Genomic DNA, 18,511 nt, shown 5'->3' with positions numbered 1-18,511 from the left:
CAGAGACAGAGAGTTCTCCCTGTGCCTGAGCGCATTTCATGCCCAGCCTCACTGATTGCTTCCTATTTTTATCCCCGACCATCACATTCTGCATTTCAATCAATCACAGCAACAGAAGGCAGCCTGTGTGCGTGTGTATGTATGTGTGTGTGTGTGTGTGTACGTCTGAAATCTGTGTGCCTGCTGAGATGATAACCTTGTAGAAAAGATGGCTTATAGTTATTTAGATGAAAACAGCCAATTTGGAAATGAAAGAGAAACCTTAAAGCTTGTTTTTTGTGGTTTTTTTTTTTCTATCTTAAAAATCCAGGACTGTGAAACACTGAGTCAGTGACCGAATAATAATCAAACCTTCTGAAAATGGCTTTCCAGTGGGCCCTGGAGGAGCTGCAGGCACCTGAGAACATTATTCTCACACTGAATTATTTATGTGAACATGGAGCTGTCAGATAAAATGTGGGGCAAGTGACAGGTAGTCAAGGGCCCCAGAAACAAGACTCGCAGGCCATTCTCTGCCAGTAAAGTGATCCGGCAGTAGGTGCATTGAACTCCTGAAACTCTCCTGCTTTAAATATATGTTTAATTAATGCAGAAAGGCTCAACAAAAAGCTTCCATGGTGATGGTGAGAGCGTCCGAAAGCTCCTTACAGATGGTTTTACATTAATATGAAAAGCAGGAGGAACCTCTGATTTAACTCTCAGATGACTCTCAAGTCCTCTGGTCCAGCTCATGGAAAATTCATCTCTTCTGGAATATTTCTCCCAAATGGTCAGCCAATCTTCACTCAAATGGCTATCCCCAGTCTTGGGAAGCTCACTACTCCAGCACTAAGCAACTACATAATGGGTAAAGCTTGCATTATTAAAAAGTTCTTCCTGCTATCAAGCCGAAAGCTCCCTTCCTAGAACTTCTCAGTGGTCCCAGATCTACAAGGATGTAGATCCTCATCTACAGGGCTTTTGTAACGCGCCAAGATGATTATGTAGCAATGAATCAACCAGCATTAAGAAAGCACTTACTGTGAGCTAAGGATGAGCGCCGCCCCTTCCCTAAGGAACTGAAATGTTAGTTATCTTTTTTTTAAATAAAAGGAGAAGCGAGTGTCACATCAATCTAACCATTTCGTTGTAGCCATTCGGATAAGGTAGGAATCCTCTCTTACGCTCTTTCCCGTGACTTTCATTTCATGGATGAAGGCACTGCGGGGTTTTTTGTCTGCTTTGTTTGCCCAGTATGAATGGCAGCTCAGGCAGGGTCACCAGTACATCCTCTTTCATTGGGTTACTGACAAATTTCATCTTGGCCAGAGACTGGGACGCTTGAGCATTGAGTATTGAGTAGCAACCCTGCCGATACTGCGACATCCTCCAATAAGATTGATGGCCACTTTTGGGGAAAAAACAATAATTCCTTTTCAGGAAGCCTGCTGGCTCCTCCCTTTGCCGCACCATGTTCTAAAACCTGGATGGCTCCATCCTGGTGATGAAGTAAGAAACAATCCCAAGTTTCCTTCAAAGCACATGTCAGGGGCCCCGTTCTACATCAGGTTTCTCTGATCCTCCTAGTTTTAAGAGCTTTCTGCCTCTTGAAGTCATTTTGTAGGACTTAGGACTGACTTACTCGAGGACGTGGCTTATTCCCCTCCTAGAACGTAAGCTCCTCGAGGGCAAGCGTTGGTTTAATTTTGTGTTTTTAGCTCTAATACTTAACATAGTGCCAGTCACTCTTCAGAGCAGAATCGGCATGCTTTGAGTGGAATGTTGCTTTGTTCTCCAGTGCTGTCAAAGCGAGATCTGGTCTTGGGTTTCCCAATTAACATAAGGTGGGAAAAACAGCTTTGTGGACCCCACAGTGGGCGATTCCGCAGAGCCATCTTAAAGGCTACTAAAAAACCTGAACTTTGACCTTTTTTAGACACACGGAGCCACCAGAGTTCTCACTGGGAACATTCTGGGCAAGGACTGGCCTTCATTAGGTAGGATTCTGGGTGATGTGGAATCCTGCTCTCGGAACTCACTAGTTACCCTAAAGGGTATAAATCAGACGCCAGAGAAGAGGGTCTCAGCCTGTGGGCAAAATCAACAAGAGGAAAGTTGGGCATTAGAAAGTTGGCTTTGGGAAAAGGCAGCGTTCAACGGCTGGGATGGAGCGGCTGCCTCGCACATCAGAAAATGGGAGCAGTGAAGATGTTACCAAATTTAACCCAGGGCGCAGATGCTGGTTTGCCAAATTAGCCACGGCATAAAAAGCAACAAAACGAGCACTTGGACGATGAGCATCTATTAAACATCCACAATCCCACCCTCAAGGAGCTTCTATTCCACAAGGGCAGGCCACGTGCATTCGCCTAACTAAATACAAAATATATGTCCATTAAACACAAGGCCATTTTGTTGGAAGGAATGAGTGATGGGAAAGTGGGAGGAGCGGGGTTTGGTCCTGCCCTTCAAATGGAGATGGAATCCCCCCTTCTCTTGGGAGTCCTCTGAAGAACCAATGGGACTGTGAGCTCCAGGGAGGACAGGAATTGTTTGATTTTATTCATGGTTCTCTGAGCTTATTACAGTGCCTGGTTTATTCATTGTATTCTATTTTGTCTCTTGTTATCTTTCAGAAGACCGTTCAGGCTGTCCCTCCATGCCTGGGATTCTCTCCCTTCTCACCTTCATCTCTTAGAATCCCTGGTTTCCTTCAAAGCTCAGCTCAAGGGCCACCTTCTGCATGAGGCGCTTCCCATTCTCCCAGGTGGCTCTTCTCCAGCCACTCCAAGTGACCTTCTAATTATTCAATAGACATTAGGTCTCTGGTTCTTCTAGTGCATCGATAAAATGTCAGCTCCTGAAGGGCAGGGTCTGACCTGGCAGCCTTAGTTCCTGACTCTGTGCTGAGAACACAGGAAGCCATCATTAAGTTCTTATCCATTCCCTGATTGCTTAATAAATATGTAAGGCATCGAACTGAAGCCCACAAAGGGTTAAAGGAAGGAGCCATTCGATGAAGAAGATGGGTGGGCAGAGCCACCGGAAATATGCCTCGGCTTTTGGATAATCTGGAATTCTCCTTGATCTCCTGGTTGGCCCATGTGATCGACGGATCTAATTCTAACAAAATCCAATGGTGAAATCCAGGACTCTGAAGCTAAGTTTTAAGAGTTAGATTTTAATGTCAAATCTTTGGGCCAGAAAAAATAACTCTAATAAGCTGAACAATGCATTTGGGGTAGGAACACTTGCTTAAAATAATGAAATTATCACCATCAATTTTTCCATGGTTTCAAATTGAAATGAATGCTTTTCCCTTCTGGGTGAATTTTCTTTTTTTTTTTTCCTTTTAGAATGATATCCACCAAAAATAATTCTCTTCAGGGCACTCATAGACAGACAAACAGACACCAGAGCCTTCCCTCCCCCTCCCCCTTTCCTTTCCTATTTTGCTGCTCACAGGAAGGATCAGCTGAGATGGAAGCACATGTAAAGTCTTACACAAACCTTCAAGACTTCCATAAAGCTCAGGTTATCATTGCTGAAGCCCTCTCTAGCACTTACTGGATCTTAGCACAGTCCTAGCACCCTGGGTTTGGCGAGACCTTCCCCAAGGGTGCCCAAATGCACAAGTGTTTCAGACTACTTTATTCTATTCGAGGGTTTGATGATGAAACTGAACAAGATGAAGGAAGTGGGCACTTTTAGGCAGAAGAAGAAAAGAGTTGGATACAATGAAGTGTCTCAGGGGATGGAGAGACAGGCGTAGAGACAGGCAGTCCTGGGTTCAAATCTGATCTCAGACACTTCCTAGCTGGGTGACCCTGGGCAAGTCACTTGACCCCCACTGCCTACTCTTACCACTCTTCTGCCTTGGAGCCAATACACAGTATTGACTCCAAGATGGAAAGTGAGGGTTTAAAAAAAAAATAAAATGAAATGAAATGAAATATAAAATAAAATAAAATGAAATGAAATGAAATAAAATAATGAAATGAAATGAAATATAAAATAAAATAAAATAAAATAAAATAAAATGAAATGAAATGAAATGAAATGAAATGAAATGAAATGAAATGAAATGAAATGAAATGAAATAAAGGGGTTGGGCTGACTATCTCCTAAAGTTCTGTTCATTTCTAAAGCATGAGGCTAATTTTTGTTTTTGTATCCTTACCCAAAGCATGGGCTCAATAAACACCCATTTAATTCAATTCCCGCCTTGAGTTCCTGCAATTCTGTGATACTTTTCCTCCAGGTAAAGCCACCCTAGACCACAAAATATTTCCAGGCTTCAAAGAAGCCATCATTTCTGAGGAGGCAAGTCGGAGAGGTAGAGAAATTGAAAACAAAACAAATCAAAACACAGATCGAAAATGGGCCGGCAGTTAGTGATTGCATCATCTCGCCTTTCATTTCCAGTGAAGGATATTTATAGTCTCCTCTTTAATGAATTCGTACTGAAATTTTATTCTTACATTTTATTATGCAAGAAATATTTATAGACACCTAAGTGCATACATTTGCATGCAATATTGGAGCTGTGAGTGTTTTAAGGGTTTTTTTTTCCCTTTTATATTTTTGATGGTCTATAATTGGGCACATTAAGATTTAGTTGCCATTTTTCACTCATTAGACAACAGCTAGTTAAATGCTTTTAAAATCAAAATGAATGTGTTTGCTTTCCTCCTGGCTTCAGATCATTTCGAATAACATCTTCTGGATGGTAAAAAAAAAAAACAAAAAACGATTTATTAGACGTTAGGCCAATTCATATTAGCATAATAAAAAGTAGGACAGATCTGGAAAAGCAGTCATCTTCTTTATTCTTTTCCAAAATAAGTTCTGAAAATTTGACTTATTTAAGCTGTTGTTCAGTCATTTCAGTCGTGTCCAACGCTTCAGGTCCCCCATTTTGGGGTTTTCTTGGCAGCGGCACTGGAGCCTTTTGCCATTTCCTTCTCCAGCTCATTTTACAGAGGAGGAAACTGAAGCAAACAGGGTTAGGTGACTTGCCCAGAGTCATACGATTAGTGAGTGTCCGAGGCCAGCTTTGAACTCAGGAAGATGAGAGTCCCTGCCTCCAGGCCCTGCACTCTACTCACTGTGCCACCATTTATGTAGGACATCTCTACGTCATCCCATATAAAACTCTGCCTATGGAGCCATGATGTTCCATGTGTCCCAGAGGCACAAGCTAGAAACAGAAGATCCTAATGGTATTCTCTATTGCATCTCGTGATTCGTGTTGTAGCCAAAGTTTACAAAGCACTTTCTCTGCAGTAATTCTGAGGGGCAAAAGATACCGACATTATTGCCCCCATTTTCTAGAGGAAAAAACCAACAATAAAGCATCTAAGGCTTAGAGATTTGAAGGGACTTTTGCTTGTTCAGTCGCACAGCTCGTAGGTGTCTGGGCTAGGATTCAAATCGACGTCTCCTAATTCCAAGTCCAACACTCTAGCCCGGAGGTCAAAGGGCCTGACTTGGGATCATTCTCATTTCTCAAGGATCTGACTAATGAATGGGGCAGATGAACAATTCTTTCAACCCTCATTCCTGATTATTTTAACTGGAATGTCCCATGGGAGATGAAGGGGGGAAAAAGGTTCCTTTTGTCAAATTCACTTTTCACGTGTTTTTAGTGAACAAAACCTCAAATTAAAATTCTTTTTTTTCTCCCCGACGTCCCAAATTAAATAATCTGTTGTTTCCAAGGAAATGGAAAATGTCTATTTTTGTTATTTCCTAAGACGACGTGATGACTTTTGAATTTCCAGTCTCCCTGTCGCTTAGCGTAGTGTTTCTTTCATCTGGATCATTAAGCACATTTTGGACTCACAGGCAAATCCTATTTGATAAGCCAAATTATAATTTCACTGTCTAGAGAGATAAACCCATTAAGGAAGAGTTCATCTATTCATAGCTCTACCCCAAAACGAAAAAGGAAGACGCCCAGATCTGCTTTCTTGCTTTCTGCCAATAAAGTAACTAAAATACTACCTTCCTGTCACCTCTATCCACAGGGGGCCAATTCTTCACTCTGCCTGCTAAGGAAGAGAAATAGCGTCTTGGCCACAGATGATCTACAAGAATCTTTGGCCTTCTCTTAACTCAGTGGTTTAGAATTTCCAGCAAGACTTTTATCACAACAGCTTAAGGCATGATGGGAACATCGCCCTCGCGCTCTCCCTCCAAGTCACCTCTTTCTTATCTTCTCTTGGAAAGACATCCAAGGAATAAAAAATGGACAGAGGTCGGAATGGAATCAAGAGTCCAGGATGGGTGGAAGGGCAGGAGTCTGGATAATTAAGTGGCTATGCCGTTGGCTAGGAATGGCTTTCAATCTATGACTATTACTGAGGGGCAGTTTCCTTCTCCCCCCACTTCCCACTCCCAACGAAGTAATCCTGATGCTTTTTGTTCTTTAGACCTGACGCATTTCCTAATCTATGTCACAAAGCACAAAACACCTCCCTCCTAACAAAGAAAAAGTTAAGTGAAAGGGACCAGCCGTGTAGACGGTATTCCGTTCCCAGAGCCCCCAGCCTCTCTTGGTACTGATGGTGGCAACGGGAAGGTACACAGTGGGGAGGAACAGGCAGCCCCACTTTATAAAAAAAAGAACCGACTAATAGCTGCCATTTATAAAGAGCTTTAAGGACTGCAAAGTACTTTCTACATGATACCTCATTTGATCCTCACAATATCCTTGGAAGTAGGTGCTATAACGATTCTTATTTTACAGATGAAAAAAACTGAGGCTGGGAAAGGTTAAGTGATCTGCCCAGGATCACACAGTTAGTGAGTGTTTAAGGCTGGATTTGAACTCGGTCTCCCCAACTCCCAGCCTAGAGCTCCATCCTCTAGAAGGCTCAGGGGGTGACTGAAGAAAATTCTGTCAGTGACGGGAGGAGAACAAGAGAAATTCTAGGGGTGATGTCAGGAAAACATGGAGGGATCCCTTGTGGCAAATGTACAAGAGTCATGTAGGGTGGGCAACATGGATGGGCTGCAATCTGCACCTTTGGAAGGAATGCTTAGGTCGATGGAACTGGAGATCCACCAGGATCATATGCAGCTGAATTGCTAAGCTTCCCAACTTTCCCCAAATAATTCAGTTTAATTCCTTTCCACAAGCATGCATCCATGGACCAGCAGCATCTCTGCTGTTTCCAGGAATCTTCCCAAATCAATACAAATCTCTATTTTCACTGATGACTCAAATCTCTCTGTAGCTTTTCTACAAGGCTGGCTAGCATGGAATGTCAAGTTTGAGGATCACAGAAGAGAGAAGCAAACTAGTCACTAAACTGTGTCTGCTTCTGCCTCAGGGGGCATCCCTGGGCAATGAATAGGGGACTAGATTGGAAGTCAAAAAGATCTCCATTCAAATCCTACTCACGAAGTGACCCTGGGCAAGTCATGTTTCCTCTTGGCAACCTAGTTTCTATATCTGCAAAATGAGGCAGGTAGATAAACGGCATCCTCCAAGAATCCTTCCAGCTCTAATTCTAAGCCAAAGGACCTTTGTTAAATTTTGGTAAATGTGAATGGCTGTCATCCTCTGATCCATAAATACAATTATTGGGTATATACCATGAAGAGGTCAAAGACAAATAAAAAAGAATAATACAATAGTAATCATAATCATAATCATAATAAACCAAGACATTTATGGTTGACTCTAGGTAGTAGAGAAATAAAAGAAACTAGAAATTGAGTGGGTATTAATTAGCTGAAGAATGGAGAAATTGCATGTAATTATAAGAAAATAGTACAATGTCATTAAAGTGTGTGTATATAAATATGATAAATACACATGTGTGTATATGTATGTATTTATATAAGAAATTCAGAGAAACTCGAGAAGACTCCTGTGAACTGATGCAAAGCGAAGTCACCAGAAGCAGCAAACAATATTTCTTCGCAATAACTACAATGGGGTTATGCTACCTTGGAGAAACACCAAGGAATTGTTAAGAGAAAAGAGGGTTTCCAGGAATGGGAGGCTGCGTGCCTTGTAAGAAGCTGTCCCTGTATCATCAGCTGGTTTTGCTTAACAGTTTTTCTTTATGACAAGGGAAAGCTCATTTGGAAGGGGCAAGGGCAGAGCTGGAAATGATATCTAAGTCACAACAAAATGCATCAATGAAACTTGCCTTTTGAAAGGAAAGGTGAAGGCAAGCGATGTTTTCCTCCCCTTTTCTCTCATATACATGCTATGAAATCTGATCTCGCCCCCCCCCCCATCATGCCTAGGATTAACACAATACAGCATACTCTGGGGGCACAGTGGGGGCTCACTGGCACAACTTCTGGCCTTCTGATGAAAGAAGGCTTCTCACCTCAGGCTGGAAGACTTCTTAGGTACCTTTCCTCTAACATCCTGTAATTCTGCCATACTCCACTGCCACAACAGACTGGGGAAAGGTGAATTTTTACAAGATGATACACACCCAATTTCCAAGTAGTCCACATGGAAAATGAAGCTAGCCTTCCAAAACCTGAGCCCTCGTTTTGGATCCTTTCCATCTCTGACCTTCTTTCTGGTGATTCTGGGTATTAAAATGCATGTTTTAATGAGGCTGGAAGAGTCCCATTAGCCCAGAAGCCTGATTTATATGACTTGCGGGCTCCACAGCAATCGAAGTCAGCCAGACAGCCACCCCTGTTCAAGCCCATTCCAGAAGAACCACAGGCATCAGAGGAAGGCCAGGTTCCCTAGGCAAGATCGAAGGAATGTAATGGGACATAAAATCAACTCCAAAAGGTATCCTCACTTTTTATGATGCATTTGCTTATGTACCTCTACTGAGTTAGGTGGGATCTGGACCCCTACATAAGCAGAAATTTTCAGAGAAACCTGTGAGGTTGCCAAAGACTATGAAGTCAGAAGCCTCTTCTCTCTATAGCATGCTGACAAATGAGGAATCAATGTGATGAAATAGAAAAATGCTCTGGTTCTTGAGTCAGATGTCAGGGGTTCAAATCTCTTTGCTGTTTCCCTTTGGCCAAGTTCCTTCCCTCTAGATCTTTGTTTTCACCTTTAAAATGAGAGGGTTGGATCAAATGACTTCTGAGAAATTTGTGGCTACAATATGAGGACCTCTATGACTCTAATAAAATGAATAGAATAAGCCATGATATCTTGATCATAATATTGAGGACCCGAGGTGATCCCTTAAGGATCAACTTGAAAACACGGGGAGATGACCATGTTAACTTTTCTAAAAAATAAATATTAATAAATGTTTAAAAAAAAACATGGGGAGATGATTTGAAGCCAGATTAGGTCATAGGACCCAGAGCTCAAACTGGACAGGACCCCTGAGATCACAGTCCAATCCCCTCATTTTACAGGTAGGGAAACAAAGTCACAGAGAGGGGAGTCATTTGCTAGGGTCACACAAGCAAGAATTATCAAAGGTAGCGTGTGAACCAAGATCCTAGGACTCTAGAGCCAGTTTCTTGCCAGCAGTCCACATTGAAAAAGTTTCATTTATTAGATTAATCTAAAATTTTTAATTCTGGCTGAGAAATACAGCTATGGGGAGAGCCACCAGCCATATCTGTGTTTTTATTGCACAAAGGACATCCAGAAGCATCTGAGTTTGGAAAGGTTCCTTCTGACGTGGATGATTAAAGTGACAAGTTGTTGATATTATTTTATCTGGTCTTTGAAAAGAACAGGCGAGACAGCGTAAGTGCATCGCTTCAGTCCCTTCTTTGGCTGGCAGCACACGGTGTGAGTCAGAAAATAGTTAGTAAAAATGCTCCCTTTTGGCATCATCATCAGCTTTGGTGGCTCTCCCTCTCGTTTCTGTAAAGGAAGGGGACGATGGATGGGCGAGTATAACAGACGGAGTATCAGGCTTGGTCCGTGTCTCGGTTGGTCATACTAACCTGCTTTTTCCTTTCTTTATTAAAAAAAAATTCGCTGTAGTGAGTGGGAAGGGGAAAGATGATTTATGAGCGAAAGCCGTCACTACCAGTTTATTGCGGGTTTTAAACAAACTTTTAAAGGAAATGGGAAGGCCCACCGATAAAGCAAACACATCCCAGGACCCCCATTTAAAGAGCCAAATTCTTCGGAATGCCGGTGGCCTCCAGGATTGCTCCCCTCGGGGGGAGGAAGGCGGGGGCCACGCTGAATGACAAAGGTCACATTTCTGCAGGCCACGGCCCTTCTGGAAGTCACAGTACTCTGGGGCTCTCATTGTCCGGCGTGGTCCCAGGGGGTCAGGGGCGGCTCCAATCTGTCCCCGCTGCCGGAGGGACGCCCCTGTGGTCACTTTCATGGGCTCGGGGTCACCAAAACTTGGTTGTCCTGGTTCCTGTCCCTTCACCCCCACCTCTAACCCCTACGTCTGCCCAGTCAGTTGGGGGAACTCAGCGCTGATGCGGGCAAAAACCGGAATGAGGGTCCCTTTTCTGCTCCCCGAAGGGCCTGTCCTGCCCCCTTCCTCTGCCCCGGAGGGAATCCAGGAAGGAATTCGATGGGTCGGGCAGGGACGGAGAGTCCGGACGGTGACTCGGGCCCTCAATCGCTTCATTTTCCCTTTCGGCCCCTTTTCAGCCCCAGCTCACGCTGAAGCTCCTTCTGAAACAATCCGACACTCTACGGCGGTCCTGACTTTTAGGCACAAAAGGTTTGCCAATAAAGGCAGCGAAACTGTGAAAACTCCCCCAGCATTGCCTGGCAGCTTAACACGGCTGTGTATAAACAGAGGGAATACACGCGTGTGCGTGCATACATGTATGTACGTGTGCCGTGTATGATTATTGTCTATGATATGGTATGTCGATATATACACGTATATGAGCCCACACGTGTGTATGGATAGGACGTCTCTATTCCTGTGTGGGAAGAGATGATATTCTGTGCGTGCCTGAATGGAGGCTATTCTATGTACGTGTGTGTCCGCAGGTGTGCGTGTGCGAAACGCGCGGCGTGTTTCCCAGGGCAGCCGTGGTGCGGCCCAATTCTAGTGACCAGCCTCCGGCCGGGGGTCTGTGCTCGCTGAGAGCCGCTTCTCCGCTCCGTGTGGACAGGCGCCAGGCGGGCGGCCGCTCTTCAGATGCACGGACGGACCGGACGCACGGAGGCGCCGAAGCATAAAAACAAGGACACGTTGGGCAGAGACGGACGGAGGCAGCAAGGAAAGGCGGCTCCTGCCGCTGCCCCAAAGAGGGGGGGGAGCGTCCGGCCGGCCGGCCCTTCTCTGCACGTCCTCCCAGGCTGGGACGATGCACGCTGGACCTCCGCGAGGCGGCCGCGCCAGAACCTCAAAGGATGCCTTAAAAAAGTCTCGCCGGGCCGTCCCTCCCCAGCGTCGCCTCCCAGACAAAATGAAGGTGCTACAAGAATAAAGGATCCGTTTGTTTTCCATTATTTCTAAAAAAGAGAAAAGAGAAAAAGTGGTTCTCATGGAAACGGCTGAGCCTCCTCGGGACGCCTCTGCCGTTTCCCCAGCGTGGCAGACGGGCCTCCCTCGGCGGTGGTTCTGGCTGGGCTTTGGGCCTCCGGAGGCTTCCCTGCTGCGGCTGCCGCCCCTTTTCAGCATCGCGTCACCCTCCCGGAGGTGGAGCCCCTCCAAGGCCGGGGCCCGGCGGGGAGCCCGGCGGGGAGCCCGGCTCTCTCCTGCGTGTCGCCTTATCACTCATCGGCAGCCCCCCCAGGAGGGGCCGATGTTTTCTTTCAGGGTCTCCTGCATTCCTGAATGCCAGTCACGGCCCGAGACCCCAGCCACAGCCCCCGCCTCCATCCAGAGCCCCGCGGAGGCGAGCGGGGAGCCCGCGTGGCTCTGCGACCCCCCACTTCCCTTCCCTTCGGTCTAGATGCTGCCCCGCCGGAGGTGCTCGGCAGAAGTGTGTGTGTGTACATATGTGTGCGTGTTTACGTGTGCACGAGTGTGCAAGCACGCTCACCGGAGCGAGTGTAAGGGAATTCCTTCTATCAGAGACAGAGACTGGAGGGGGGGCAACGGCGCGTGGCACAGACGAGGAGCTTCATAAATGTTTCTAGACTCGACTTGTGGCCCATCAAATAGTTCTCATTCACTAATGAAAAACCTTCCTTTGGATTCTTTACTCAGAAAGCCAAGAAAACCAGAGCCCCAACGAATAAAGGGATGAGGACCATCTCCCTGGGACACAGGGGCCACACAAAGTCCTGAGGAGCAGGGGAGAAACCTTCCCCTTTCATAATGCCTCTCCCCCCGCAGTGCCTAGGAGAGAGCTCCATAAGAAAGCGGCTTCTGCGTGTAGTGGTGTGCGCATAGGGCCCCTGAGTACAAATATATATATATAACCTTTTCCTTCCATCTTAGAATTAATACTGAGGATTGATTCCAAGGCAGAAAAGCAGCCAGGACTAGACAAGAGGGGTTAAGTGACTTGCCCAGGGTCACACGGCTAGGAAGTGTGTGAGGCCAGATTTGAATCCAGAACTTCTCATCTCTAGGGCTGTCTCTGCCTCCATTGAGCTACCCCAATACAAGAGTATATGAAGGTGTTTGCTGTGTGACATTGTAACAAACCACATCAATAGCCAAGAAACATTGATGATGCCCCCCCATGTGCCGGGTCTATAAAATGCACTGGAAGGGTTCAAGCGCGGAGAGCAGCGCTACGGCACACAACCACCACGACACAGCAGCCACAACAGCCCAAGCCGAAGGTGCGCCCTGCACGCTTAGAAAGGACAAACTCGGCAATGCAGGGAAGGGCTGAGGCTTGGCACCGGCCGAGGCGGGGGACGAGGGCCGGGAACCCGACAGAGGGGAGCCCCTTTATCCAGTGTGTCCATGGATGGATCTGAGTTTTTCCTCCCTCCTTTATCTCCCACAATCACGCCCGAATCCGCTGGGGCAGGGGAAAAGGGACGACGGGGAAGGGAGGGACGTGGCCACCCAACCAAAGACCTTCCAAAACCCTGAAGGAGATGAGCGCCGAGGCCCTTCCCATGCATCCGTCTTCTTCTAGACGTCACATGTGAGATTCCGCCTAGGACCAGAGCTTTGCCAACCCAGAGACCGAAGGAGGCACCCAAAGTCGCGCCGGGAGGTACAGACAGAGAGAGAAAACCTTAGACGCTGGCTGAACTGCCCCCTTCAGTGGACGTCACGCCCAGGAGAGCCGACACGGGGGGCAGGCGGGGGGCTTCCTACATGCAGCGGCATAAAAGCACGAGTGTCCTTCTTTCTATCAGAGCTAACATGACAAGATGCATGGAAACGGAGGCAGGAAGGGAGAGGAGCAGCCACACATGGCTGCGCCGGAGGGGGCCCATCACGGCTAGAGAAGAGCTTCTCCATCGGAGCTTACTGGACCGATGGGCACCTCCACCTAGCCTGCAGAACTGGAGTTTCCTGCTCTTTGAAAGGGGAACCTGTAAGACCTTATTATTCCACCTGATTGAACAAGGACGAAGAGGAAAGAATGAGATGGTTCTCTTCCCGCCGCCCTTCCCTCTCACTGAGGAGAAGGCTGGTGACTCCTCTGGAGGCGCGAGACACAGGGGAGACCGAGGCATCGGGCGACACACCTGTACCGGCTAAAGGAAGCCATTTCCGTTTCATTCTAGCAGGGCACTCCTGAATGACCGGAAAAGGGCTGGAAATGGAGAAGAATTGAACTGAATTCAATGACGATGGATTGTCACTGAAAGAATTTCTAAAAATAAAATTCTCTTTAAAATAGAAAAGAAATCAAAATGGCAACCGAATCGACCTTCACGAACGCCCTCCGAGGGAGCCATTGCAAGAAGACGGATCCTTCTACATCTATGAGCGTGTGTCTGCGTGGAGCCGAGATAGTCGAGGTAGATGGCTAGAGCCTCGAATGATACCCTGAATGTCTCTAGTTAAAACGCTTCCACTCCTCTCTCCCTCTTGCCTCCAGGAGATGCTGCCCTGAGCTGACTCTGGACGACTCTTGGTTCAACGTACTCACCAGTTTTTCGAAGCGGGAAGTCGTCCTTTGCATCTTGGGCGCCGGGTAATGGGTATTTGTAGGACGGTGAGGTTCCACTCAAGGGGGGCGAGCTCTGATCCAGGGAGGTGTGGTGGGCCGCCCTGCCAAAAAGGAAGAAGAACATAAGTGAGCGCTTCGGTCTCCCCGTGACGCACTCTGGACGGCACTCATCTCGCACACTCGTCACTGAATGGCGGGCTGTGTCCAGAGCTTTACATCTCGACAGAAGGCTAAGCCCTGGGCTCCCGTAACCAGCTTTAATGTGATAATTCATTATAGAAGAGGGCAATAGTCATCCCATTCCACAGACCTTGAGGAAGTTAGGCTGCGCCCTCAACGAGTTTGCACCCTACTGGATTGCCCCCAAATGGTCACGAAGTATTTAACAAAGAAGTTAGGCAAAGCGGTCACTTCTACCAAACGTAGATCTTGCCAAGAGACTTCCAACAGCTTTCGATGGCTATTCGATGGCTACGTGCACTTTCTAGCTCTCTAAAGAAATATGCTAATAAAGGGAGCGGGGGAGCATTGACCTCTGGGGCACGGATATTGGGTAAGTGAAAAGGAATCACTTCAATGAATTGTTCAAAAATAAGCTTATTAACAAATGCATGAAACGATCCACTAAAGAGGAGCAAGACGTCCATCAAACAAAGAGTTAATCGCGGTCCTCCGGTGTCCTGGCAAGAAGAGCCCACTCAGCTTAGGAAATGGCTTCTCCACATCTGTTCGGATCCTGAACTCAGCACCAGAAATATAGCTTGATGAGAAAATGCCCGTCGGAAGGGGGCGCCCTCCTTGGCTTGAGAAACTCGAAGGTCAGTGCAGATCCCACGGCTGGCGCAGAACCCCTGAGCACTAGGCTCTGTAGCCAGGACCCAATTTTGCCAGTTCTAGTACTTCAAAAGCCTACCACTGTCCAAAGACTAATCTCACCACAAGCCATGAACCCAATCCCAGAAGGGCTTGGATTCAAATCTCGCCTCTGGTCCTTATTTTGCTGTGAGACCATGGACAAGGGACTCAGAGCCTCCGTGTCTTCAACTGCAAAATGGAAATCCTACTCCTGCAATAATTCATTTATTTTGAAGGGGGTGTTGGGAGGCTTAAGAGAGAGGATGCATATGGAGTGCTTTGCCAACTTTTAACCACACCATAAATGGGAGTTAACCACCACCACCACCACCACCACCACCACCACCACCACCACCACCACCACCATCATCATCATCATCATCATCATCATCATCATCATCATCATCATCATCATCATCATCATCATTTATGACTCCTGTTAAGTTCCTGTTAAATTCCCGTTAAAATTCCTTTTAAAAATTCCCGCCTATGGCATTGTATTTGCTGTTGTTCAGTCACGTCAGACTCTTCATAATCCTATTGGGGGTTTTCTTGACAAAGATACTGGAGTGGTTTAATGTTTTCTTTTCCAGATGAGGAAACGGAGGCAAATGGGGTGAAGTGACTTGTCCAGGGTCAGACAGCTAGATTGAACTCAGGAAGGTGAGTCTTGCTGACTCCAGGTCTGGCCTTCTATCTACTACACCGCCCGGCTGCTGCATGGAGCTCACCGGGAAAAACAGGGTACAAAGAGCATCCGAGTACATCAAACGCTCTAATTGGTGCCAGAAGGATCTGGGTTGGAATCCTGCCCTCCACACTCGAGTGGTCCATTTCCTCCTCCGCACGGTGGCGCTCGGGATTGTCTCTTCACTGGCACGGCTGTTGGAAGAGCCCACATAAAGCCCTTCGCAAAACTTAAATAGTGTGGAAATGACGGCGTGCGCTCCTCTCCATTGTCGTGCAGATACCTGGCCTGGGCACAGCACCCCATCCGTGATCCTTGGGTGTGACTCAGAGCTTGTTGGGGGCTCACGTGAAGAAAAGTAACCAAAAACCAAAAAGGAACCGAAGCCTTGTCACTAATAACTGCAGGCGAAGGAGTTGCTCCCAGCGTCAAGCGAGCTGCCTGCTCTGAGAAGGTCCCTGAGTTGGCAGCTCCTCCTCTGTGCTCCTTGTATGCCCTCCAATGATCATGGGGTGGGCACCGACCTACTGAGATACTGGACCCCCCCCCCCCCGAGCCGGCCAGCCACCATCTTCCATTTTCTCTCTAATTTTTATTACAGTCATTGGCCTGCAAAAGCCACTTAATGGAGGATTTGGGGACCCAGATGAGACGGATCCAGGAACCCCAATTATAACTGTCATGGCCATTTCTGCAGCTTCCCCTCTTTATTTACTTACTCATTGATTGATTGATTGATTGATTGATTTGTTTTTTGTAATTTATTTCCATTTTTTTTAATCTTATTTTTTAGGAAAAAAATTTTTTTTAAAGAGCTTCGCCTCTTTAAAAAAGTGGTCAAAATCAGCTTGGGGGAGAGAAGGGAGCATCTGGGTGGCTCAGTGGATGGAGAACCGGGCCTAGAGATGAGAGGTTCTGGGTTCAAATCTGGCCTCAGACACTTCCTAGGTGTGTGACCCTGGGCAAGTCACTTCACCCCCACCATCTCGCCCTTACCCCTCTTCTGCCTGGGAGCCAATACATAGGATGGACTCCAAGATGGAAGGTGAGAGTTTAAAAAAAAAAAATCAGCTTGGGTTCCCTTGTCCTTGGAGAATCTGTCCCTGAAGGGAAGGGCTCCGCCTCATGTCTCCTGCTCTTCTCCCATATTCTTTCCGCATTCTGGAGGACGAGAAGGCTATTTCTCTGTTGGGCCTTCGCCTTTGGCATCTAGCCTCCTTTTTTCTTAAAATGTGATGCCTGCTAAGAGGTGGCGGCCTTCCATGGTGAGGCCCACATCTCCGGATGAAAGGCAGCCCCGGCCGAGACGGAGTCCGCAGCAGGAGCACAAAAGGCTTCGGCAGTCGGGGCTCCTCTCCTTCCTGGGAAGGTCACAGAAGCTGCCAGCTCGGAGGCCTAAAGAGGGTCAGCCATTTCTCTTTTAAACAAAAAGATGCAGAAACTTTAAGGATCGATGACAGCGTCTGAGGGTGCCCCAAGCATTGAACAACGCCGTCCTCATCCCCCTCCCAGAAAATACACAGATCGCTTGAAATGAGGACATCGTTTGGCGCTCCAGAGACACACACCAGCGGCTCTACCTTTGGAAAGCTCTTCTCCCTCACTCTCTGTGAGAGAGAAGCCGAGGAATTCCTAATTGCAAAAATACATTTAATGGCAGCAGGTTTTGTTTTGGAAAAGTATTATGTGGGGACAGCTGGGTGGCTCAGTGGATGGAGAGTCAGGCCTAGAGTCGGGAGGTCCTGGGTTCAAATCTGACCTGATACTTCCTAGCTGTGTGACCTTGGGCAAGTCACTTGATTGCCATTGTCTATTCTTCTGCCTTGGAACCAATACATAGTATTAATTCTAAGATGGAAGGTGAGAGTTTAAAAGGGAAAAAAAAAAAGAAAATGATTGTTTAATTGCTGAAACAGAAACGTCATGGATGCTAAATCCCAAACAGTAAGCTACGGCCCGATGCAGGCAACAGAGGACTTTCCAGGCAATCCCACTGTGATGTGAGCTTCTGTTGGGTCCAGAAACAATGTGTGAATAAAGAGAGCTTCTCCCGCTCCCGGGACCCTCCCAAGGCATCAGTTCTCGCTTCTCGAAGGCACGTTTCTCTTGGCCCTCACAACCTCTGGCTTTTACCCTGTGGCGGCCAGTTTTGGTCAGAGGTCCACTCCCGGGTCACCTGCCAAAGCCAATGAGGGGAGCCGAGGGAGGGTGGTAAAGGAGAAGAGCGGAGACCTACGTGTACCAGAGCTTGGGGTGGCGGCTCACGGAATGGTTCTTTCCATTGGTGGGAGAGTCCTTGGTGGCAGACTTGCTCAACAGGAACTCCTGCAGCTTCTGCTTCACCTCGGTGCTCGCCACTCCTCCTGCATCAGACACACACAAAGGTTGAGCCCAGGACATGCGCTCCTTCCCCTCAGAACATGCAAAGAAAGCCCCAAGGACCCAGGCAGGCACCCCACCCAGCCCGAGCAGCAGCAGCAAGTAGAGCTGGACTGTTTGCTAGGAAGAAGGAAGCAGATTTCTGGGAAGCATGGCAACGAGCCACCATCAGGCTGATCCATCTGGAAGGTGCGGAGGAGGCCCAAGCAGACCCCGGTCCTATCGGGCACCCCGTCTCCAGGGTTGGACTTTGGTTTCAGTGGAAAATGGCTTCAAACAATGAATACACTAAAACTGCCCACTGGCCTTTCTCCAGCATTGGAGAAATGGCGTCCTGGGGCTGAGGATGGGGTGGGGGGCTAGAGGGAGGCACCGTTTTAGTACCAGCATTTGGGGAGGATAAATCCTGACTGGGCTCCTCTTTTTCTGGATTTCTCCTCAATCGCTATCATAGAGGAGCTCGAAATGCGCCCAATTCACTGGTTCAAAGGGGGTTTGAAAAGGACGCTGGGGCTCCTTCTCAGCCCTCTCCTAGGCACAGCCCACCTCAGAGCAGTGCCGGGCATCTCCCAGCCAAGGGTGGTTTTGTCCCTTAGGAGGGGAGACCGCTGGGGGCAGCCTCTGGGCGGG

The 18,511-nt window shown here is 47.4% G+C and overlaps 1 protein-coding gene across 6 annotated transcripts in view; it reads right to left on the bottom strand.

Moving 5' to 3' along the window:
- The window catches only part of HDAC9 (histone deacetylase 9), a 168,605-nt gene that overhangs the window by 61,054 nt on the left and 89,040 nt on the right, over positions 1–18,511 (bottom strand). For 4 of the 6 annotated variants that reach the window (XM_044679686.1, XM_044679687.1, XM_044679688.1 and 1 more), the window contains exons 4-5: positions 17,739–17,865; positions 13,939–14,060 (exon numbers count right to left, since the gene is read on the bottom strand). In XM_044679686.1, coding sequence (XP_044535621.1) covers positions 13,939–14,060; positions 17,739–17,865 — 249 coding nt within the window. Of the gene's footprint in view, positions 1–13,938; positions 14,061–17,738; positions 17,872–18,511 lie in introns of all 6 variants that reach the window. The other 2 variants (XM_044679689.1, XM_044679691.1) reach the window with 2 other exon arrangements.

The sequence above is a fragment of the Gracilinanus agilis genome, chromosome 5, assembly GCF_016433145.1.
Source record: "Gracilinanus agilis isolate LMUSP501 chromosome 5, AgileGrace, whole genome shotgun sequence".
In the NCBI taxonomy this organism is placed as follows: domain Eukaryota; kingdom Metazoa; phylum Chordata; class Mammalia; order Didelphimorphia; family Didelphidae; genus Gracilinanus; species Gracilinanus agilis.
Note: the sequence above shows the minus strand (reverse complement) of the source record. Positions and strands in the feature narration are given on the sequence as shown.